Source organism: Pinus tabuliformis, chromosome 9 (genome assembly GCF_031772625.1).
Source record: "Pinus tabuliformis cultivar Carrire ecotype Pingquan chromosome 9, CPIR1, whole genome shotgun sequence".
In the NCBI taxonomy this organism is placed as follows: Eukaryota; Viridiplantae; Streptophyta; class Pinopsida; order Pinales; family Pinaceae; genus Pinus; species Pinus tabuliformis.
The window spans coordinates 1,422,354,071-1,422,379,999 of NC_142307.1; the positions used below are offsets into that span (position 1 = coordinate 1,422,354,071).

General features: G+C 40.8%; 1 protein-coding gene across 2 annotated transcripts in view; it reads right to left on the bottom strand.

Annotated features, from left to right (window-relative positions):
* LOC149153873 (uncharacterized) overlaps positions 1-25,929 on the bottom strand; it is a 428,780-nt gene that overhangs the window by 136,338 nt on the left and 266,513 nt on the right. For both annotated transcript variants that reach the window (XM_089440030.1, XM_089440031.1), the window contains one exon: positions 6,147-6,228. In XM_089440030.1, the coding sequence (XP_089296156.1) occupies positions 6,147-6,228 (82 nt within the window). The remainder of the gene's footprint in view (positions 1-6,146; positions 6,229-25,929) is intronic.

Here is a 25,929-nt window from a genome sequence, read left to right on the forward strand (position 1 = left end):
CTCTATATAGCATCTCTCAATGTATGGGCCATGTAATGTGAATGAAATCTCCTAGGGGTAATTCTATCAACAAATTTATCTTGATAAGCCATCACTTTTTGCACATCGAAGTATAAAAGCTGCAAGATTGCTTCTCTTTGAGCTAAAAGGCTAACGAAGTAGTCTTGAGGCCTCCTTGACTAGGAACCAAAGGTCCTCACTCATATTTATCATAGACTCCATTCTCCCAAGACTAAGGCACTGATCTACCAAAAGGTGGTCACCTAAAATCAACTTCTTTTCACCTTTTCCCTGGTCTAGCCAAGTTGGCTCACCTAGGGCATCATTTTCCTGGTGAACTAGCCCTCCAAAAGGTCCAATCTCCTAGCCTCTCCTGTGCTAGTGTCTCCTCAAGATTGCCTCCAAATTTGAAGCCATTCCGACAGTGGATTTGTGAGAAAATCCAAGCCCTCGCTCTGAGATCAAACTTTGCCCCAACATCCCCAAGGCTAGTACCTTATAGGATCAATTCAACACCTTTAAGTGAATATTCTTTCTTTGATCCTTTCCCCTACCTTGTCTAGGTTAAGAACATCATTGGTTGCTAAACTCTTTCCTCCTAACCTAGACTGGGTCCACTTGGTCCCGTGTGGTCCCGTTCCTTTAAAAAGACAATTCTTCAAGAACCATCCAAGATACCAATTTCAATAAGGATTTTAGGGATTGGGAAGCTCTTTCATGAATCATATCCCCTAAACCTAACCCTCAAATCCTCTCATTCCTCTCCTAGAAAACATTGTACCTTGCTTAGAAAGCAAGCAAGATTTATCCTTCAACCTCTTCTGGAAAGGGATCATTTGGGTCACTCCACATCCACTCATTGATTTATCCTTCATTGGTGACTCCATAATATACCGAGTCTCCTCCCATCGGTGAAAGTCCATAAATAATAGGGAGCCTTAGCTGAGGTGACCATTTGTTGCCCTTGGTCTAGCATTTGCCCTTTAGGTCCCCTGCTAGTTTGAGCGGTAATAGGTACCACTTTGTGTGGGATATAGTATAGCTGGGACCAATCAAGCTCCATCATTTCAAGACGGATGTACAGGTTACCGTGATCTTCGCTAAGCCTCTTGGTAAGTTTATCTTCCTTCAAAATGAGGCTGGGAGTCGTGGAAAGATCCTGCTATGATGATTCTAGTTGAGCATTGAGCTCCAGGAGCTCCTGGGCGCTTGGGGTACTTCTTGAGCTAGGAGCGACCATAGGGTGAGTGGATCACCTTCCCCTATAGGTGTGCGATGTACAAGGTGAGTGGTTCACCTTCCCCTCTGATGGATGGCATGTGTGTAGGGTGAGTGGTTCACCTTCCTCTACGATTGACAACACGTGCGTAGGGTGAGTGGTTCACCTTCCCCTACTATTGATGACATATCCATAGAATGAGTGGTTCACCTTCTCTTGCGGGTACCCCAGTGAGAGATGCATATAGGCATCTTCTTGTTGTCACATATGGACATATCGGTGGGACGTGGTTCGTCCTTTCCCCACGTGTAGGATGCTCATTCCCTACGATCGATGGTTGCAATGTCGGTGGGATGTGGTTCATCCTTTCCCCGTGTGTAGGATCCTTCCTACAGTTGTTGGTTGGTATGCATGTAGGACGTGGTTCATCCTTTCCCTGCTATCGGTGATTTTCATGAACGTAGGATGTGGTTTATCCTTTTCCTATGATGGTTGTGATGTGTGACTGTAGGATGTGGTTCATCCTTTCCCTACATGTGTTTGTGGGCAGGATGTGATTTATTCTTTCCTTGGTATTGCTACAGTATCATCCTACCCATGTAGTCTAGGACACATGGGAAGTACCTCTCATCTGGCCAATGAGTTGGGAAAAGTAGATAGGGACCATAGCACTGCCGATAGACTCATGTGTACTCCCTATGTCTAAGATGAATGATGTTTCTTCAACTTGATCACTTGGGATCAAGTCCGATTGAAGTTAACCCCTTGGTTGTGTGGAGTCTGGACTGTCTTTCGTCAGTGGAGAGTGACAATGTCTTGTGACTCACTCTCGATCAATTCTTCTTCATTATCTATATCAGTTTTCAGCAGAGTTGAGACAAGATGCATAGATGATTCATGATGACAAGATGGCATGATAATAAATGGATTGGCAGGTGGAATTCTCCCTAGTTGAGAGGGAGTGTTAAATTTGGCAACTAGGGCCATATTCCACTTTGGGCAGGTATTTTGAAGAAGATAATTATGGCATTGAATTCCTCTTTTTGAGAGGACTAAAATCAACCTAAAGATCACCGAATTTGGATAAGGAAAATATTCATTCAAAAGAAATTCTAAAAGTCATGACCTTATCATGGCGGGAAAATTGAAAATATGAAATTCAAATTTGCCTCTAAGTGTCAAGGTCAGCCTCACCTCTATAAGGACAAATAGTCATGTCTATTTGTATATATATAGGTATCCTCCCACCTCATTTGTATCATCCAAAAGGTCTCCAATGTATGTCTGAGGCAACCGTGCTCAATGAGGACAAAGGACTGTCTTGTTTTTGGGTTCTTCTTCTGCAGCTAGGCCGAAATGCTTCACATAGGGTAGTCACTGATCTTAAGGAGAAATCTGGTCTGTTTTGTATGGGCAAAATCATCATTGAAGGTCTCATTTCAATAGCTGAAAGGTGGGCCGAATTTGAGGACTGGCTTGTGGACAATAAGAGGCAGAATCTCCCACCAAAGTAAGGCAGCATTACAGATCCATTGCTTCAAAAAGGGGCTGTAGGCATTCACCCTAATAAAGATGCCAAGATACATGTCCAGGGTTCTGTTCAACCAGCGAAGGATACCATCATGTTGACCAAAGTAAGCCGCAGTTGAGATGAAGGGTTTTTGGAACAGTTAAGTAGGACAACAGCGTTTTACAAGAAGCCCTAACCAGATCTCGCTTCAGGAAGGTACCATCTGATCTTTGTGACAGAATGCATAAATTTCAGCCTATTGATTAGGCCTTCTACTTGTGTAGGGCAGTGACATTGGATCTCCTCGTTGACAAGTCATTTTGACTTTAAAGTATTGTACTCTCCCTCTGCTGAACATTTGATATTGATAATAAGAAGAATTGTTCAAGGGTTTTCCCCATCTTGGGTTTTTTCCCTGGCTTGAGCCATATTATTGTGTCCTCTTGTCTTGGCTTGTCTTCTGCCTTTGTTGCATATGTTCTTTCTTCAGTTTCTATCAATATGATAATGATTCTAGTGATTACTAATGAATTATGAATGGGCTAATATAGAATATTGAAGTATCTCTCATAAGCAAAGAACATGTTAATCTAAAATTAGCACAATGGCATTCCACCAGCTCAAGAGAAGGCAATTGGAATCCAAGGTCAGCCTGTAACATTTGAGGTTCTGACTATAGAAACACCAGGATCCATTACTATATCGGGTAGCCATATTATAGATTCAGCCAGCAATGCTAGTGGGAAGTATACACATGGGGTGGTCTATCTCCAAAATATGGCCTTGGGACCCAGGGACATTTATGGAGGAAGATCCATGCTATGGAGGGTTGTTCAGCAATATAGCAGGGAGTGACAACAGGGCAAAATTTAATAAGACCAAGACAATACGATACTTATGTACAAAAGGATTTTGTAGGCACATTTGGGACCCTAGCGTGAGGTGTAGAAGCACATGGTAATATTGCTTGAGGACAAGCAATTTTTCGCAGGGAGGACTGTGATATTCCCAAATTTTGTGCATGCAAAATCACTTAGGAATTTTGCAAAATTTTAGAAATATTAAAAAGGGGATATATTATTTTGTGAAAGGAGAAACTATTATTTTAATGGGATAGCGGCAAAATAATATTTTATTGAGAAGGAAAACAAATGCTTATTTTAATAGAACGGCGACAAATTAATATTTTACTGGAGAAGGGAGGAAAATTATTATTTTATTGGAATGGCGGAAAATTATTATTTTATTCAAATAGCAGCAAAAGTGGAGAATGGGCCCCACAAATAAAATAATAGGAAAAAAGGAGAATCTACAAGCTAGAAGGAGGCTCAATGGAGAATTATAAATAGGGGAGGGACTCAATTGCAATTCATCCTATTCTATCATTTTCTACTTGACATTGAAAAGAAACTCAAGCGAATTTCAAGAGTTTCAAGCGAAACTCAAAGCTATCTTCGGTGGAATTCGAGTGCCACCCTAGTTAGCCTTAAAGAAGATTACTTCAAATCTTCCATTGGTGCTCATGTGGTCTGGTTATTTGATTATTCTAGAGATCTGATCATAATTTTCTGCAGGAGGTTGTGGGCATCAATATTTGCTTTTGCTGGCCTATTTCTCCAATACCAAGGATCAAATGCAATTATCCTTCCAAGGTGTTGAGCACTAGATTGATGAGCAAAATTCTGAAGTGGTCTCCTTGTGATTGCAGAGATAAATTCCTAAAGCCCTGAGCTGCCTCCAATCAGGATTGATTTGCGTAGAGTTTGGAGGCCAGTTCTCATACTAAAGTCATAGAGGACGACTTAATTTGGCACCAGTAGCAAGTTGATAAGGCCAAAATATTGCATGATGTGAGAGGGCCGAATTCTGGTAGTGCAAACAGTTGGTTACAGAACTCATCTATCAGCAGGCCACATTATTATTCTTGAGGCAGACTTGCCATTTTCTGTGGCAGACTTATATTTCTCCATCACTGTCTACAAAGGGAAGTACTCTAAGGCTATCTTTCAGTGGCATTTGTTGGTAAATGTGAGTCCCAGGTGCAAGAATTACAGTGGCCTTGTAATATTAATAATTGCTCTTAATGAAAACTTCAAAACTCCCTTTCTGCCTCAAATTGTTCTGCTCCAGTTTGCATATGGGCAGCATATCCTGGTGCCAAAGGTGCTGAAGTGTTTCCTCAAGAGAACTGTGTTATTCGTACTTCTTTGGTAGATACTGTATACCAGGTTCTTCTCCTATTTCTTGTGCATCATATTGCCACTCAAATAACCATATAATCACTGCTAAAGTGCTGATATTTATGTGTGTAAATCTTAGTTTTTTTCCTATGCTGGAAGGTTAATAGTTTCAGTGATATAACTCTCATATTTCAAGTGGTAAATATTATGATGTGTCATTCCTTTGAATGGTGTCATTTGCTTAAGCAACTATTCAGCTCTGTACTTTAACTAATGGCAAACAAACAAGGAATTACACCTACAGTGCCCTGTCATCAAACTGCTTGACTAAACAGTTCTCTGGAAATAAACTTCATTAACTCAGAAAAGTCTGTAGTTGGAGCCACTTTACAAAGGGGAATATTACATACATCCTCCCAGGGATCATACAACTGGAACCCTTGACGGTTCCAGAGTACTTTGACAACAAAGTAGTGCCCAAAATGCATCCCTTTCCCTCGAACATCAGACTTAGGAGACCTTGACACCATTGGCTTCATTGTCAGATCTCTTTCTCTCACTCTTTCTATTTGAACGGGCTCTTGAGTTGTCCACTTTTGCAGTTTTGCACAAACTTAGTATTTTATAACTCTGTACCTTTGTCATGGTTTTATACATGTGTTCTATAGCTGCACCCATGCAGGCTTCTTTTCTTCTTTTTTTGGCATTTGTTTTTCTTATTTTATTTTTGGCATTTTCCAAGGTTTCCCACATTGTACTCATACTAGCTGTATTCTTCAGTCCCATTGACCTACTTTTCTGTCACTTGTCAGATATCAATAAAATTATTTTATCTTATCTCTCCTCTCAACGCAACTACAATTTTACATTTTTAGCCATATAGAATGGAGGTGTTGTTGATTCCCTGTTTACACTTATCTTTAAGGTAGATATGTTCCCATCTTCTTGAGCTCAGAAGTAATGGAAGTTGAATAAATGAATTCTGATATATTTTAAGTTTCATGAAAGAATTGGCATCCAACATAAGTATAGGAACAAACGCATTGTAATGGACAGTTTCCTTGAAAATTTCTCTTAGTCAAAAGATTACCAAGAATTTCAATGTCTTTTCCTTGACGTAATTCTATAAAATGTTTTAAATGGGAGACGCTTGAGATATGCATAATCAATGGGAAATGTAATAATTTATAATGAAAATAATAAGAAAAATGTAATTTTATTTAGAATATCACTTAACCTGATGCAGAGTGGTAATGCCCCCATTTATGGTGAAGTCCAAATGAGGAAAATCCCGAATCAGGCTGAAGACATATTCATACCTGTACATTTGACCTGAGATTTTGAATTCAGATATTCAAATACAAAAACAAAGAGCATATATTCTTAGAATATGTGGGTATACATTATTTTCATAATATACAAAATATTATGCAATGAAATTGCACATCATATGAAGAAGTGGCATTATCAACCTATTGGAAAAGAGACATTTGCCTAACATTGCAAGAAATAGTCTTTAAAATTAGGTCCTCAGAAAAGAACCACCCAGCTAAGAGCTTGTATAAAGAACAGAATAAACAAGACACAATATGGAAGACCCACTGGAACTCCAGCATCCACTGAAAAGGACACTTGTAAGACAATAACATTGATTAATATGCATAGATGCATATTTTTTTGACATGGTCCAATGTGCTATAGCTAACTTCAATATTCCATTTCCCTTTCATAAATATGAAGAGATAAAGAATAGAGGATTCACTACCAAGCAAAAGTTGTAACTTACCATATCAACTATGAACAACAAATTCATTATGAGTTGTGATGTAAAACCAATTTCTTCTGTGGATTTGAAGAATATGATCAGAGCATGATTTAATTGTTGCATCCCCATTAAGCGTAATGATAGTATAGAAAATAGATATCGTTTATAAGTTGTTCATCATGGCAAGCATAGACCCCTAGTTTGCATATGTAAAATGTAATATCCCCAATTTTGATTTTCAGCATTAGAAATGAGTTTGGGGAGAGAACGCAATTCCGGCACCGGGACTTAGGAGGAAAAGAGAATATTGTGGCTCTAGTGGAAGTGGGGACCACAAGAAAGAGAAATTTGACCCAAAGAGGGAACTCGCACTCTTGGAGGAGAGAGGAAAGAGAAGGGAGTGCGAATTAGGAGAGAGAGAAAGTGGGGACCACAAGGAGAGAAGGGGCCACGAATTATAAATAAAGCAAGAGGCACTCATTTTGGTCATTCATTCATCTATTCAGAAATTGTGTCTTCGACATAGCATGCTTGAGTTGAAGCCAAGTTTGCAGTGTTGCTTAGCATACGAGTGTCTCCGAGCAGAGATCTCAACCCTTGCTTCGGTAGACTTTAGTGCTAGCCCAAGGAGGGGGTCCTACCTAGACCAGTGTATACCAGCAGCAGGGACTGTGAGTTTTGGGGAGAGAATTGACAACAACAATACGAGGACTGCGCAGCGCTTGGAGGAGGCACGCTTGGATGTTGTGGAGTGAAGGGAGCTAGGGGCTGAAACTTGAGGTGAAGTTCAGGGAAGTGTTGTGGTGGATTTTCCAGCTTTTTGGCGGAGCAACAAACATAGCATTTGCTACAAGTTACATCCTCTGCTTGTGGAGGAGGGCCAAGCATTTGGGGGTCAATTTTGGAGCGTCAAAACTAGGACAAACCCTCTCTGGGTTTTTCTGGGTTTATTGAGGAGAGACCAGGATTAATTTAGCAGGATTTTCTGGACAGATTTGAGAGGTCAAACAGGGGTCCCAACTCGGCCAACAACTAAAAGAGCTAGGGGAAAATTGGGCCGAAATTCCAAGGTCGAAATTTGGCCAATTCCTTTGTGGGTTTTTGTAGATTATTGGTGGAGAGCCCAAGGTTTATTTCCCAGAATTTTCTAAGCACCTGAGGAGGCCCTAGCTACAGTTCTTTGCAGCCAGCAACATATTTTCCGGGTAGTTTCAACGTAGAGCTAGGAGAGAGTGCAACAGATTTGAGAGGGATTTCTTGTTGTTCATTTGGGCTTAACTGGCTTGCCTTGAGCAAATCCAAGTGCACTCTTTCCAACACCACATTGTACCCTCTTATTTATTAATAAGATGGCTCAAATCAACACAGTTCATGGAGATTTCTGGTTGTTAAATGTGTTGTATGTGAAAATTTCTGAATCTACACATCAGAAATCCTACTGCAATCACTATTTTATCATCTCCTACTTGTTATTACATTCAACAAGTTATTTAATTTATAAATAGTGATGAAAAACACTACTACAAACTACACTAACATACAGATCATAAACTGAAACAAATATGAGACAAACACACAAGGGACACCGTTATTTTTGGACAACACGTCCCCGAAAAAACCCAATGCGGGAAACCGGTGCAGCAGATAGAGGGTTTGTAGTATTAAGCAAGCAGAATCTGAGCACAACAGGTTGCCTCTTACATGGGCTAACCTTTCAGAGAAATCTCGGCAACAAGAAATACATACGAGGGTTTACCTCGTTCTCCAAGTCACAATTGATCCACTAAGTGGCTTGACTCTAGCAAGCATTGTGAAATCCCAACGCAATCCCTTCTTGGGCCAGCATCTTGCCTCTAGGAGACTGCGTCACCCCTTCTGTTGATTGATTTGCGGCAAGAAGACTGTAGTTCAGCCCTCCCAACTCAAAACCTCGTTTCTCCAACAAAATCTCGAACTTCTGACGATTATCCTATACTGCCACTGCAAGAGATCCTCTTAGCCTGCGTCAGCACTGCGTGAGCCCCTTCTTGGGCTACATAGGCCTCTGCGCTACCTCTCTGATGCTACTGCTGCCTCTCTGCCTGGTACTCTTTGGCTCGAAACTCCTTTCCGATCCAAATCTCTGCTTCTGCCCCTCTCACTGCAACTCACATCACTAGTTCGATTTTCTTAGCAAACCACCCCCCAAAAAAATCGAACTGATTTGATCACTTGGTGTATCTCCCACTGACCCTCAAGCCTCCTCTTCTACTTTTCTTGTTAATGAATCAACAGTCGAGATTAAGTCACTAATCAACGGCTAAGATTAAAACAGACTTGATCCTCGCCTTTTAGAAGCTTCTCACCCATATTTTTACTAATACCCATTAATATTTTTATTTTCCTAAGTTTAGACTTAAGAACCCCATTAAAAGTATTATAACTTACAATCCGGGTGGAATGTCTCCAAATAAATGTTGGGCCTTGGAGATCTTATGTATTCTAGCCACTCCACAAAATTTCAGAGCTAGAGCACATGCGATGCTACCCCAAAATCAACACTGAAGATTTTTATATGAGTTTTTGCTATGTTTGCTTTGTTTAACATTGTATATTTCCATTAGCAATTGCCAGAGGAGTTTTGGAGAAGGAAGTACAGGGGAAGACTAGCCTTTAGGAGGATTTTGGGAGCTAGATATTTCTGTTTGGGAGCAACGTGATTGCCAACACTCAGGACTAGCGCAGGAATTCATCACTCGACACACGTGGGGAATTCGTGGGTTAGTTGTGGAGCGAGTATTTACTGGGAGAGATAACGGGAAGTTCAGGGAAGATTTTCTTAGCCATTTTGGTGTGTTTTGGAGGGCTTATTCTGGAGATACAGGCAGGCCATACACTTTAGCAGTTGGAGGAAGGCGTGGCTCTTGGGAGACCGAATTTCCCGGGTCAAAACCAGGACAAACCCTTTCTGCGTTTTAGTGGGTTTTGGTTGACGAGCTTGGGGCTGAATTTGTAGCATTTTCCGAGCAGCAAAAGTGGAGTTTCTTGCAGTTCCTTTCCAGCCAGCAGTGTAGTTTCCTAGGCAGCACAGAGCATTAGAGGAGCAAACATTTTCCAGTACTTGACATCATTGTCTCATCACCTGGATTTTGTCACGCTTGCCATTGAAGCAAGCCAAGGTGCTTTCATTCATTGATTAATAAAATGGCTCAGCTAGTTCTACTTCTCGAGTTTTTATGAGCATGTATTGTTTGTTAAAATTTTCTGTGTTGAGAATCATTTTTGCTTTATATATCACTGTTTGTTTAAGTTGGGAACATTACACTCGAATATGATTTCCCTTCGTCTTTATGCACGTGAACATAGTCCATAATCTGCCCACCAAGGCTCGATTTGGAATTTGTGGAATAAGGAGCTATTTATGAAAAATACTACCATTCAGTCACGACCTCTTCTTATGCGATTTCGATTAACAAAACAGATCACGTTACATGGGTGGGTCCCGCTGCTCCATTTAGCCGACCATCCTGTCAATTTTGTCCCCCTGTGGCCCGCACCATGAACCACAAACACTAGACGTAGCCTGTGGAAGATGTTACACTTCGTTCTCATACAATGATGTCGTCGACAAGATTTATAAGATCTGGCACCCAAAAAAAACTCGGCTACCAAACAGGAATCCTCGTGTAAATTAATTTTGAAATTTGCCCACCTCTATACGCATAGACTCGCACTTTTAATCACTTGATCTTGACATATAGGACCTACTCATTCGCAAGATACAGTCAGCATCAGGGATTTGACTGCATTCTGGTGATTTGGTCCCTGTTTGACCTAACTCAATAATTCATTGGCCTCTCGGCAATAATCTGTTTTCTAACCTCTAGTTAGCTTACTGGATTGACCTCTGTCATGCATGAAGTTGAACATCTAATCTCGGCCTTGAATCTAGCCCTGATAAACAAACTCAACTCTAGCAGTCTCTCAAACCCTAACTCGTACAAAAATTTAAAAACAATATGCTCTACATAAGAAATTTGGCCAAAGAATTCTACTTCGACACAATAACGACTTTGACTTCTTCAGCGATTGATAAATTTGACCCAACAATTCTGATAAGGAAACCAACAGGCTGGCAGGAAAACCAGCTCTGATACCACTGTAATATCCCGAATGCGGAATTACGAGTATTTTCCTGAAATGCCTTTTAAACAAAATCTTCACAATCAAATCCTCATAAATTTAACAAAACATGTAAAATAAGCAATCAGTATGCGGCAAACAAGTACACAATAAAATGGAAACAATCTCAGCTTTATTATTATATGAAACAGGATTACATGCAGATAAACTGATAATAGTTGAAACTAGAAGTTGGCCTCCAAGATAATCTGCTACACTACATAGACCCTCTACGCTGACATGAATCGCATTGCCAAGCTCTCCTATGAATTCGAGATGAATTCACCCATGGGAGATGGGTACTCGCCCAATCTCACCGAATCACCCAAGGGTTTCTATCATGGGGCTACAAATGAAGTAGAGAACCTAGTTCTCTAACCTCTCATACAAGAAGAAAGATCAAATCCAAGATGTTGGCCTCCATTTCCTCTTTTTATAGATTTTATGGACCCCTATAGAACCTCTTATTATATTATTATTTTAATCATTGAGCACATTTCCCTTTTCTTATTTCAATTAAAATATCTTTTTAATGTGGGAAAATGGTAAATTGGTCACCATGCCTCCTTAGTCAACTGAAGATCACTTCTAACCATCCCATCCTATAGATCTTCTCGTTTCGATTCCAACGAGCTATTACACTATAAGGTGTTTTGTCAAGTATTCCTTAGAGAATGCCACCTTAAGCGTAAATTAATTGAGTTAGGTACAATAATAACCCCATTTTACAAGAATTATCATAATGTAATGGAACAAGAAGCAAGATGTGTGGAATCAATCCTAATGATGGAATATGTTAAGTGAACTCCTCCAGACCCCATAAAACATGTCCAAAAGCCCATGGGCCCACAGATGACGTAAACCTGCACCTGTGACCTATCTGCGTCCAACCCCAAAAGTCCATCATAACCATGCTATAATCTAATGTCCCTTCCTAAATTATTTTGGGGCAGGATTTATTTCTACATTTTGGGGGCCAATTTTGGCGAAGACAAGGCCCATTTGATTTTTGATAGAAGACTTAGGAGTTAGAGGCAAGTTAATTTTATATTATTTTGTTTTGTTAATGATATGTGGGGACCACCCACATAAGAAATACGCACTCCCTAAACCAATGATTTGAAATGCATGAGGGAAGAAAAGGCGGGAAAAGGTGAGAAGAAAGGCTCCATGAAAGTTATAAAAGGAAGGCAACACACTTCATTTGGCATTCTTGGCTTATCGAATTTGATTCTGTTGTTCGAGTTGTTTAGCAGAGTCACTTGTCGTTTAGCAAGAGTTTTCCAATCAGAGAACTCACCCTTTCTTCGGGGTACTTCGAGTGCCACCCTAGAGAGGTTCATCCATTATCATCCGAAGGAGATTTGTAGAGAGATTTCCAGCATTTGTATTCAGTTCGCCCCAACAGTGCATATTTCTGGAGGATGCAGTAGTGGATCTAGTATGGCCATTGCAGCATTCTTTCAGAGGGTTGTTGCCGAGAGAAATTAGGGGAAGAAGGCTCAATAGATTTGTTGGCTATTGGATGAGTTTGACGGCTAGAAGTGGCAGCAATATTCAGGAATGATTTTGCAGACTCTATGGCTAGCGCAGAAGAGAGAAACTGGGCATACGTGGGAGATAGAGTTTCAGCCATTGGGGCTATTTCTTGCCGGGAGAAATAAGGGAAGTATTGGTGGAGTTGATTGCTACATTTCAAGAGTGTCTGGGGAGGATTTTGTTAGTGTATTAGCAGGCAGTGTGCTTCAATAGATTTGGAGGGCGTAGGACCTTTTGGGGGTCGATTTTGGAAGGTCAAAACCAGGCCAAACCATTTCTGGGTTTTGGACAAGGACCCCAGATATAAATTTGCAAAATTTTCTGAGCAACAAAGATGGGGTTTTCAGTGATATCTTTGCAACAGACAGTGCAAAATTGTTGGGGACTACACAGTGTTTTTCGGGGGTCTTTTGGAAGGTCAAAATCAGGCCAAATCATTTCTGGGTTTTTCTGGGTTTTTGACAAGGACCTCATAAATAAATTTGCAGAATTTTTTGAGCACCGAAGTTGGGGTTTTCAACCATATCTTTGCAATAGACAGTGCATATTTGTTGGGGCATCACAGAGCAGTAGTTGGACAATTTCTGGGTTATCATTGCTTCACCTAGGAATTGCTCCGCTTGCCAAAAAAGGCAAGCCCAAGTGTATTCCTTTCATATATTTGTACTCTTGCACCAGTTATAATAAAATGGCTCAGCTACTTCCATATTTTTTATTGTTCTTGGTGTTTACTAAATTGTTTTAAAATTTTCTGTGGTGTAAATTTGCTATTTGCTTGCATATCATTGTTTTTCCTATTTTGGAACATTACATATAAGGAACACCAGAAAGAGGAACATCACACACGATCTCTTCTTCTTGCCACTGAGCTTCAAATTTGATCAAACACGCTCTGATATGACGTGAAAATTCCTTGAACTGCAGCTACTGGAATTTATTTTCCTAATTGATTAGTAGTTTATTGATTTCATGATTAATATTGATTATATCACACTTCAATTCTTCACAACAAAATAAATACATTGCAGAAAATTAAACTGGAACTGAGAAATTCATGCACACAATCAACACAGTTATTTTGGACTAATGTCCCCAAAAAAACCCTGAAGTGAAAACTGGTGCAACAAATGAGGGCTTATATTATTATTTAGTAGTAAATATTTGAGTACAATAATCTAGATGCCCAACTGGGAATCCTCCAGCAAATAATCTAGCAAAATTTATGACAGAAACTTTTCTCCCTCTACAAATCGACTGGCCTACTTGCACTGTTGGCATGCGCAAGTCTGGACAGCCCCTGAAATTGCCTCCAACTAGGCTGTCTAGCCTCCCTCTGCCTCTGGAATTGACTCACTCTACCTTCTAGGTGGCCTCCTAGCCTTCGGCAACTGAATCGACTCCATGTGCAGCACACGCGCTAGGTTTCAGGCTCACTCGCACTGCCTAAATGCCTTTTCAATAGAATAATTCAACCTCCTTGTTTCCTACCTCTTCGACACTGGAAAATCGCTGGGAAATTTCTTCAAAATTCACTCAGTTGCTCCCTCAATCACTGATGCTCCTCCACTGGCTAGAATTCTTCCCTCACTGAATCACTATATATTGGGAAATTCACATTGCTTGGATAATTCGCTCTCCCTCTTGTGTCTCTCCTCATTCCATCAATCTGCTCTTATAATCTTTCGTTGGAGCTTCAACGGCCATGATTAGATCCTCATCAATGGCTAAGATCATCTTAGACTCAATCCACATGAATCTCTAGAGCATTCTCGATCATCCTGTATTAATTCTCATTAATTAATCAATTTTCCTAAGTTAGACTTGAGCAATTTTTAATTCTTGATCAATTAATTTAACTGAGACATTTTGCAAGCTTATCTCACGAGACGTTTTCTGGGTTTTTGGAGAACTCGTGTTCTCTTACAGACAAATTGAGACTAGAACATCTATCCGCCGCTACAAAAACTAACATGGAGCTTCAATCTCCTCATCTTGTTGTAGCTCCATATGCTACAAACTCTCCTCACCACCTGTACCTATGCCCATACTAGTCACTATATTGGTACTCGTTCCCTGAGCCTGAGATTCTTGTTTAACCCTTGAAGCTATTGGTTGCTAACTCTAATCAACTGTTGACAACTTGCGAGATCTCCAGAACGCTTTCTCCTCTTGGAACTTTACATCCTACCTCATAATGATGTTCCTACTCTCTGGAATATAGATTTTGTATATCTTAGACGTTTCGTTGTACCCAACAAAATATCTCTTCTCTACAGTTGCATCTAGTTTGGTGCGCTTTTCATCTAGAACATGACAATATGCGGTACCACCAAAAATACTGAAATGTCTGACTTCTGGCTTCTTTCCTGTAAATGCCTCCTTAGGTATCATCTTCCCCAACACCTTGTCTGGGACCTTATTCTGAATAAAAATTGTTTTGCTACATGCCTCTGACCAAAGATACTTACGGGTACCCTGATCATATAGCATGGCCCTCACTGGTCCAACTATTGTTTTGTTCTTTCTTTCTGCAACCCCATTCTGCTACAAGTTGTATGAAGTTGCCCATTCCCTCTTGATTCCTATATTTGTCTAGAAATCCTTGAAGCCTTTCTAAATGTACTCAGCCCCATTATTTATACGAAGAACCTTAATCTTCTTTCCTATGATATTCTCCACAAGAGCCTTAAACTCTTAGAAGTGACTAAAGACTTTGTCCTGTGTTTTCAAAAATTAAATCCAAGTCTTCCTGGAGAAGTCATTAATAAAGGTCACACAATACGCATAGCCCCTAAGAGACATAATGGACAATCGACCACAAATATCATAATGTATCAAGTCTAGAACACCCTTGCCTCTATTGTCACTCCTTAGAAATGTTTCCTTTGCGAACTTCCCAAGTACACACCCTTTACACATATCATCATGTTTCATACTCACCTCTGGAACACCTATCATGGTCTCTCTGAGCAACTTAAGTGCTCCATGATGGATATGACCCATCCTCCTATGCCATAGCTCTCCCATATCTCTGTTATTGTTGCTGCTAACTAATGCCTTTGGAGCATCCAACTGCAACTTGTACAATGTGTCGCTTCTCACCCCAATCTCCTTTATTGACTTCCAATCTTGGTGTTTTATGTGCACCTTCTTACCTCAAAAGTATATGCCATACCCCTTATCCTAAAGAGAAAAAACTAAAATCAGTTTCATTCCCAAACCTGGCACATGCAAAACATCTGTAACACGAATACTTGCCTAACTCGCTCTGAAATGTGACTATGCCTCTCCCAATTGGAGTACACTTGGACTTGTTTCCCATTTGAATTTGGAAGCCTATTTCCTATGCTTTGTAGCTGGAGAGATACTCTCTAATGCCCATCATGTCACACGACACCCCACTATCAATATACCACACCCCTATGGTGGTCGGGCTAGATAGGCAAGCTATGAGAGCAAAATCGTCTTCTAGTCTTGAAGACAATTAATCAGTATCCATTGGAGCTTTTGCCTTTTGCTTCTTCTTCTTATCAACCTTTTTCTTGCTCAGACATTGACTATCATAGTTTCCATGTTGACCGCATCCAAAACACTTTATTTTACTCAAGTCTTTCTTTTTCTTCTCTCTCTTGGAGTTAGGCCCTTTGCTTGAGTCCTTCTTGGCTTTGCCCTTATCGACAAGAGCAACATTTTTGTCATCCTCATGCTTCTAACTTTTACTACTATTGATGCTAACAAGGTTCAACCTAAGCTTTTCCTGAGTGAAATTGCTCCACAGACGATCCCAATCAGGTAGGTCTTGTCACCCATCGATCACTTGGACAAACACATCCCACTACTTTGAGAATGTTAGTTTCTATAGCAGCGGATGTGTTCTAACCACGAAATTTGGTGGAAAGGCTAGAATACATGAAATCTCCAAAATCAAGAAATCGTTTTTGGAGATTCCACCTAGAAGTGACTTAATTAGATTAATAACTAGTTTTTAAATATTTCCTAAGTCTAAACTTAGGGAATATGGTTAATTAATCAGAATTAATTAAGTCAAGGTGTGAATCATCTAAAAACTCACACGGATTGACTCTAAGATGATCCTAACCATTGATTAGGTTTCAATCCTGGTCGTTGGTGCTCCAACAGTTGATTATAAGAGGAAGTTGATGGGCACTTGGAGAAGATATTTATGTAGTTCGATTTTCTAGGAAAGTCGATTTCCAAAGAGCAGCAGCAATCGCTGGGGAGCCAGAGATCGAAGCAGAGTGAGTGAGGGGCAGAGACAGCGATCCGAAGGAAGTTTTGTTAGTTTTTGTAGCATTGGATGTGTTCTAGGCACAAAATTTGGTGGAGAGGCTAGAATATATGTATTCTCCAAAACCCAAAAAGTATTTATGGAAATTCCACCTAGAGACGACTTAATTAGAATAATTAATCGTTTTTTAATGTTTCCTAGGTCAAACTTAGGAAATTTGATTAATTAAAGGGTATTAATTAAGTCATGGTGAGAATCTAAGTTGCACGAAACACCGAAACGTTTCAAAATTTCCGAAACGGGTATGTTTATAAATGTTACCTCCCAAAAATGGAAATGTCGGCCAAAATGTCATATATGTATATATAAATAAATAAGTGAATAACACATTATCTTGCAAGAAAAAAGGGAATAAGACCCATAGATGACAATTTAAAAGGAAAAGCAAGTCTATATTAACTCTAATACATGATTACATGATGGTCGAGTTTCCACTGAGTTTCCGCCAAGTTTCAGGTATGGGTATGGCCTGAAACATTGGGTTCTTTGAAGTTCATGCAACATAGGTGAGAATCTTCTGTAAGAAGACATGGATCTAGTTCTAGTTAATCTTAGCCATCAATTATGTTTTAATCTTGGTCGTCGATGTCTCAATGAGAGATTATAAGAAGAAACTCGATGGGGCTTTGGAGAACACACTTGACCCACCAGCAGTTCGAAATTACTGCCAAATCAAACTCCAGAGTCGCAGTGCTAAGTTGTCGGAGAGAGAGCTAGTGAGCTCGAAGCAATGAGAGAGGGGCAAGAATAGTAAGGACAAAGGAAGATTTTACTGTTCCACTAAGTGCATTGCAAAGAGGAAGTGAGTGTCGTAAAGAAGCTGTGCAGAGCCACGCAGAGGCAGCGCAGTGCTTCAAAGGGGAATCCGTATTTTGCTGGGGAGAAGTAGTGATTCAGTGCCAAAAGCCACAATGACAGCCCAGAGGCTAGGAGAGTCCATCTTCCAGACAACAGTTGCCCATATAGCAAGAGAGATGCAATTCCAAGTTGTGGGATGCAGTACTGCATAGGTTGATGCAACTGCGCAGATGTAATATTCCCAATTAGCCATGGCTAATTGGAATATTCGATTTTGCTCAATTTTCCCTTCTATAGTTATTTATAAATAAAAAGGCGAGGAAAATGGGGACATAACTCACCTTTAGAATAAAGTCACTTCCTAGTAGTACAACGTTGTGACTTAAAGGGGAGCCAAGGGGGCCAAAGGACCACACAGACACTTGGAGGGACTGCGCAGATGGAAAGGAACACGTGGCAAGAAAGGGACTTCGTTAGAGAAGGTGGACCTTGTGATCGAGAGAGGCCAACGCTATAAAGGAGAGGGGAGCCTCCTCATTTTGTCGTTCGATTATGTGCATTTGAGCTAGTCACTTAGACTTAGAGCACGCTAGCTGTTTAGCTAGACTGCAGCACTGTTTAGTGCATCGAGTGTCTCCGTTCGAAGATCTCACCCTTAGCCCCTGGGGACTTTGAGTGCCTGCTCGGGCAAGGTAGTTTTCAGCAGTCTTTTGCAGGACGATTGATCTTTGGCCATGTTGCTTGGGAGTGGGGGCGGGAGCGGGGAACGGAAGCGAAAACAGGAGCGGGAGCGACCATTTTCAGAAGCTCCCGGTTTGGGAGTGAATGCAGGAGCGATTTTTTAAAATATATATATATATATATATATATATATATATATATATATTATATTTTTTAATTTTTGATACATATATGTCAACAAAAACATGTAGAATGATGAATTAGACATAAAAGACATAAAAAAACATAGATTGCTCATTGAACCATATCACATCAATCATCTAGAAATTATAATCGTCATTAACCATGTCCACAAGTTAGTAAAATACATATTACAACTGCAACATATTGAGTCTCATGAATCATGATTCATCAAATTCAATCTTAAAGTTTCAACTTCAAGCTTTCAAAATTGAAAATTCAATAACATTTATCATCATTGATCACCAAAGTTGTACTTGTAAGCTAAGTTTAACCATTACAAGAAGTAATATCTAAGATATTTCTAAGTCCTAACTTCTAACTGTTAACATGATATGAAATGTTATAAATTTATAAAATGAAACATGAATAATGAAATGAAATGAAACAACTTTAGTCTTTCACGAAGCATCATATTCATAATTCACAATCATTACCAATGAGTTATAATTGCCAAGGCCCAACTTCAAACTTCAAATTTTCATTGTCACAGTGATATATTGTTTACAAAAAATATCATTATGATATGAAAGAGTCAAGAGTCAAGAGTCAAGGACTCAAAACTCAACAGTTATGAAAACTAAAGTCTAATAGAAACTAAAAAAGACAAGTAAACTGTAAATCTACATGTGGCCCTTGCCACGAGAGTCTCCAAGAGTATAAGCAGGTCGTGGTGGTCATCTAGGAGTCTCCCGCACAGACCGACGACCAGAACTAGAACCTCCACGTGAGGGTGTAGATGGAGGTGGCGACAGCAAAGGAACAAGACTCGGACCTCGAGCACTGCTACTGGATGGTGGAGGTGGAGGTGGAGGTGGCATGGCTGCTGCAACTGCTTCATCTTCATCCCTTACAAGTTCCTCTTCCAGGTCTTCAATATGTACAATGCCATCTTCCAAATTGTCATCCTTTGGGTGATTGTCCCAAATTTTATATGTGGGATCCTCATAAGCCCGATCATAGTAATGACTCAACAACCTCAAGTTGTAGTGCACATAAACCAAGCTTTCTGCTCGGTTTTCATTGAGTCTGTTTCTTTTCACATTATGTATGTAGCTGTAGGTGCTCCAACACCTCTCTGCAGAAGAAGTATTTACAACCTGTGAAATAACTTTTTTTGCCAATTTTGGCAAAAGTCCATGCCCGCCATATGTTTCCCACCATGTGAGAGTATCAAATCTATCTCTGTCGTCCATTGCATGGAAGTTACCATACAAACCAGTGCCACTGAAGTATCTGCCTATTTCAAAGCGCACAGCTGCACATTCCTCCCGGTCAGGTACCAACTTTTCTAATGCTTCCAAATATCCTCTAGTTACCTCTGGATCTAAATGGGGTTTGGTCCTAACCCCACCCCCTGCTGCAAGTTGGCCCAACCAAGATGTAGAGTAGTATTTTGGCGCAAGGATATACGCCAATAAATGTAGTGGAAGATTAAGTCTATTGCACCGTTCACACACACAATCGTGAATCAGTTTGTACAAGTCAGGATCTCTGTTATGAATAATATCTTTTATTTCCCCCAACATGGTATCCATCTGCTCATACACCTCGCCAATCACTGGTTTGTATGTATCTGCAAACCAAATCATGTGATAAATGGGCTTGGTGAAGTCCAATACTTGCCTCACACTTGTCCAAAACTGACCATCAAGAGCGGCCTCCTCCGCCATTTCAAAACCTCCCCTGTCAGCTGCATTTGTAGCCCTTTCCTTTAATACCTGCCAATGTGGACTTGATACCATGCTAGCCAATGCCTCTCTTACCTTCAAAAGGCGCCTGAAGGTGAGGTAATAGCTACCAAATCTGGTATTCGCAATCTTCAACAACTCCAATCTCGAGTGACTGTGGAAAAGGCCATGGGTATTGCTATGATTTGTAATAAATTTTATCATTTGTTTGCCTTTCTTGTCCAAATCACCAATCCATTGGTATTGTTCATTTTTGTTCTTGACAATATCATGCAACAGAAGGTTCAATGTGTGAACCAAACATCCAGACCAAAATATGTTGGGGTATTTATCCTCAATAATTGCTCCCGCTGCCTTACAATTAGGAGCATTATCAGTGATGACTTGGATGACATTGTATGGCCCAATACGCTCAATTGTTTCAAGTAATGCTTCTGCAATGTTGATGGCAGTCTTGAACTTGTCTGAGTAATCATGTGCAGTTATAAAGATGGGACCACTAACAGACACAGCAAGAACACTTATCAATGGCTTGCCTTTTACATTTGTCCATCCATCAGATACAATGGACACCCCATGGTCAGTACAAGAACTTGTCATTCTATTCAAAGAATGTGATACTTTTGCTTTTTCATGATCAAGGCCAACGGTTCTTGCCTTGTCATACCCAGGGCTCTTGTATCCTTTAGGGGCATCATTTATGGCAGAAACCATTTCGTGCCAATAAGGTGAGCGAAGAACATTGAATGGTATCCCACATGCATAGAGAAACCTGTAAACCTTTGAATCCACATCATTCCTACACCCTTCATCAAGGAAATCTGATATGGTTCTACGCCTTAAAGATGATGACCCTGTGCCTCCATATCCACTGCCTTGGGAGGATGCTGAAGGAGTTCTTTGTGATTGTGAGCTTGGTTAAAAGAAACCCCTTGATTTTTTTGATTTGTATTGGGCTTCCTCCTCTTCCCTTGTGTATTTGGCTCTATGCGCTGCTAACACCACTGTACAAGTTTTGATTCCTATTTGTTTGTTTCCATCCCATGGCCTTTTCCCGCAGAGGTGTCTTTTAGCACGAGTGTGTGAACCTGTGTAATCAGTGTTGCAATGGGGGCAATGAAATTCAGTGGTTCCACCCCCTCTCCCTGTTTCAGCCCTGTTAACATATTTCCACAATGGGGTTTGGTCTTGTTTAGTTTTTTGAGGGTCATGTTCACCCTCCTCCAACTCCTCCTCACCGGGGTTTTCACCAATTCGACTTTCTCCAGCTTCTTCATCCCCCTCTTCAGTTTGGCCCCTCCGTTTCCTACTCTCCAGCACCATAATAACCATAAAAGGGACCAGGAAGAGGAAAATGCCAAGAAATATAGCCAGGTCCATGGTGTTTGATGTTTGTAGGGTTTTGATTCTTGAATCTACAAATTAATTTAATTTATTGGGATTAATTTATTAATTTAATTTAAATTCATGATTTTTAAACTCAATAAACTAAATTAAATTAACTAAATTACTACCTAACTAAATTAAACTAACTAAACTAACTAAATTACTAAGTTACTTACCTCTGCAGGCTTGCTCCTCGCTCCTCGGCACTTGCTCCTCGCTTCTCCTTGATCCTTTGCTCTTGCTCTCCAACAAACTCAACTCAATGAACTGCTAATGAAGTTTTTTTAGGCCCATTGGGCTTTTAACACAATTTTTTTTTTAAGTCCACGGAATTTTTTTCCGCCGGATGGCTCCCGGCGCCAGTCGAAACGCTCCTGGAGTGATTTTTTAATGCTCGGGAGCGATCGCTCCCGGGCTTAAAAAATTGCTCCGGGAGCGACGGAGCGACCGCTCCCTACAACACTCCCGAAAATGGCAGGGAGCGCAAATTTTTTTTCGAGAGCGCGCTCCCAAGGGGGGGGGGGGGCGCTCCCCCGCAACTATGATCTTTTGAGTGAGGAGGAACTGAGCATTTTGGATAACTACGCAGTCTTGAGAGAGGAACGCAGTTCATTTGGTGGGAGTTCCGGATTGAGGGTTTTGCGGAGGATTTGAGCTGGGAGATTGAGCAAGGGATCAGCTCTTGCATATTGGAGGATTTTGGCAGAGTTTCGGGCTGAGTTTTGGTGGATTCTATTTAGTGGCAGCGCAGAGCCTTGAGCGATAGCATAGATCCCCAAGGGGATGATTTTCGGGGGTCGGCTATTTCAGAAAAGCTTTCTGGGTTTTTTTGGGTTTCTTGAGTAGAGTTTGATTCCAGAGTTTCAACATTTTCTAAGGACGAGAACAGCCCCAAATCCTCATTTGATTTCTAGCATTAGCAGTAGCATGGCAGTTCTCCAGCAACTTGGACGCAGTTCAGAGAGAGGCCATTCCTTTGTTATTCTGAGTGTATTTCTTCACTTGCCTTGTGCAAGTCGAGGTGCCATCTTTCTGATCACCTCCTGTACTCATTCTATTGCTCAGTATAATAAAATGGCTTAGCATTTCTCTCTGCATTTCTTGAGTATCTACTTGTATTTCATGTTTATATTATTATATGTTGCATCACTGTTATTTTCTTTTCCTAGTTACTCTATCATTTGCACGTATTGGGTTGGAGTTTGCTTGGGTTTGAGGGATATCCCGGAGACGAGATATTACAATAGAGGTAGCAGAGAGCAGCTCATCTTGAGCTAGGTCAGTGTCGAATCACCAATGGGAGTGACATTTTTCTCACTAAACTTATTGTTAATCATTTCTCTGTATGGATTGTTAGATTTGAGCATCCATAGTTCTGTACTTCGATTTACTATTGCATAATAATAAAACCCTCATCTGCTGCACCGGTTTTCCCAAGTTGGGTTTTTCGGGGACATTGGTCCAAAAATAATCGTGTACTTGTGTGTGTGTGCATCTATTCTTCCAACATTATTTTTCTTCTGTAGTATTATATTTGTGAAGGTTGCAGTGTATTAGTTTCGATATTTACGTAGGATGCAGTAAATAATTTGTTCAATTTATTTAACAAATAGAAGAAACTTAATCAGTTGCTACAGTAGGATTTTGAATTTTAGAATTTTCACATGGTATCAGAGCACAGATCGTAAGCCGGAGAGCTCAGTAGCAGAAGGGAGGAGGAATTTTGAATCTCTGCAGAGGCAGCAGTTCGAAACCCTCAAAGGCAGCGCAGTCCCTTGGGCCAGGAGGGTCAGTTTTTGAGGAAAATTTATTTCTTTGAGAGAGTCAACAAAGAACAAATTTTCCAGACCAGAGATTACCAGAGGCAGAGGGAGACGCAATATTTTTTTTCTTGCAGAGCAGCTCTTCAGCTGGGACAGTTATTTTGCAGTAGTTTGCTAGTGCAAAATAGCGTCAGGAGGAAGGAAGAGCACACACTGAGGGAATTCTTTCATCAGGGAACTTCTAGCCCAAAAGTTCAATTTTTCTTAGCAGAGCAGCAGCAGTAGTTGTGAGAAAATTTGCCCACTCCAGCAGGGAGTGCATAGAGCCAGTCAACAGTTGCGCAGAGGAGAAGAGGAAGAATTTGACTTTCTTCAAAGATGGCATCACCAGGATTGAGATCAAGATCAGTTGGAGGGAGCCTCCAACTATGTGATCTGGAAGGAAAGAATTTCTTGTCTTCTAGATGAATATGATCTCAAAACTTACATCGATAGTGGGGTAGTTGTACCCGCAGATGCAGATCTGCTAAAGGTCTACAAGAAGGAGATGGAAGAAGCAAAGAGACAGATTCTTGATGGGGTTCGAGATCACGTGGTGTCTCACATAGCTGGCAAAGACACTGCCCGATAGATGTGGAAGGCACTTGCTACGCTATACGAGGGATCTTCCAAGCAGCGGAAGATGTATCTTGAGGAAAATTTGAGATGTACAAGGATGCAAAAAGGGAAGCACATAGACCCCTTCCTCACTAGGCTTCAGGATATCCGAGATCAGCTGTCTGTAGTAGGGTCAGCGCCCTAGCCTACAAAATTGGTGCGATTTGCTCTAAACAACGTTTCCAAAGAATGGCAAGTCTTCATCCAAAGTATTCTAGGCAGAGAAAAGTTGCCAGATTGGGATCGAATGTGGGTTGTTCTGCATCAGGAGGATATGAGGCGAGATTGGTGAATACCACCATCAATGGCACCAGCACCAATAGTGGGATGAATCAAGTGAAGGAAGAAGAAAATGTGGCCTTCACATCAAAGGGGCAGCAGGAGTAGCGCAGGAGGAAGAAGGACATTTCCAAGGTGAAATGCTTCAGATGTGGTGAGCTTGGCCACTACAGCACTCAATGTCCTCTCAGAAAGAAGGACAAAGAGGAGAAGCAGGATCAACAGGCTGCATCCGCAGAGATTGACAGGTTGTCCTCCAAATTGGAGGAAGAGTTTGCCATGATCACCGATATACCTCCAGGAGTGAGGTGGGGTGATTTGGTTTTGTAGCCCCAGAGAGCTACAGATGGGTAGGATTCTTGAGGAGATCCACCTCATGAATTAATACCTTGCTATGGGAGCTCATATCATATATTAGCAGGATGGCTCAGTGGCAATTGGTGCAGTCAGGTGCCAGAGTGACAGATGCAATAGCTAGTAGCTGTCAGAAATTAAGCAGCACAAAGCAGAGTTGGCAGCAGTGCAGAGTAAGCAGTATCGCAGAGGCTTTAGTGACAGCGTAGAGTCTAGCAGCAGTCAGGAGTCGAGTGACAGATGCATCACACTCACCACAGTTGGTTCAGTGTATTGGATATTTCTCAGCAGCAGATGTTGCAATTGCAGTAGCAGTAGATGAGAGGGATTACAGTGTAGATGAGTCGCTGGCAGCAGTACAACAGGGTCAGCAGCAACACAGATGCAGCGCATATTAGAGTTGTGCAGTAGTTGGTGGGTAGCAGCAACCAGACATCAGCAATGTAACAAGAGGTGGTGCAGAGACAGGGTGTTAGTTCAGTGGGTTGCAGCGCCATAACACATTCCTCACTAAGAGGGAGTGTTAGTTTTTGTAGATTTAGATGTGTTCTAGCCATGAAATTTGGTGGAGAGGCTAGAATACATGTATTCTCCAAAACCCAGAAATCATTTTTGGAAATTCCAAATAGAGACAACTTAATTAAATAATTAATCATTTTTTTATGTTTCCTAAGTCTAAACTTAGGAATTTTGATTAATTAAAGGGTATTAATTAAGTCATGGTAAGAATCCTCTAGAAGAAGACATGGATCGAGTTCTAGTAAATATTAGCCATCGATTATGTTTTAATCTTGGTCGTTGATGTCTCAACGAGAGATTATAAGAAGAAACTCGATGGGGTTTTGGAGAACACACTTGAGCCACCAGCAATTCGAAATTACTGGTAGATTGAACTCCAGAGTAACAGCACTGAGTTGCTAGAGAGAGAGGTAGTGAGCTCGAAGCAGTGAGAGAGGGGCAGGGATAGTAAGATCGAAGGAAGATTTTCCTGTTCCAGTGATTGCATTGCCAAGAGACAGTGAGTGCCATAGAGAGGTAGCGCAAAAACACACAGAGGCAGCGCAGTGCTTCAGAGGGGAATCTGTGTTTTGCTGGGGAGAAGCAGTGATTCAATGCTAGAAGCCAGAGTGGGAGCCCAGAGGCCAGGAGAGTCCATCTTCCAGACAACAGCTGACCAGATAGCAAGAGAGACGCAATTTTGAGTTGTAGGATGCAGTACTGCATAAGCTGACGCATGGACTGTGTAGAAGCAGCAGAGAGTAGCTCATCTTGATTTCTCACTAGACTTATTGTCAGTAATTTCTCTGTATGGATTGCTAGATTTGAGCATGCATAGTTTTGTATTCAGATTTACTACTGCATAATAATAAAAACCTCAGTTGTTACACCGGTTTTCC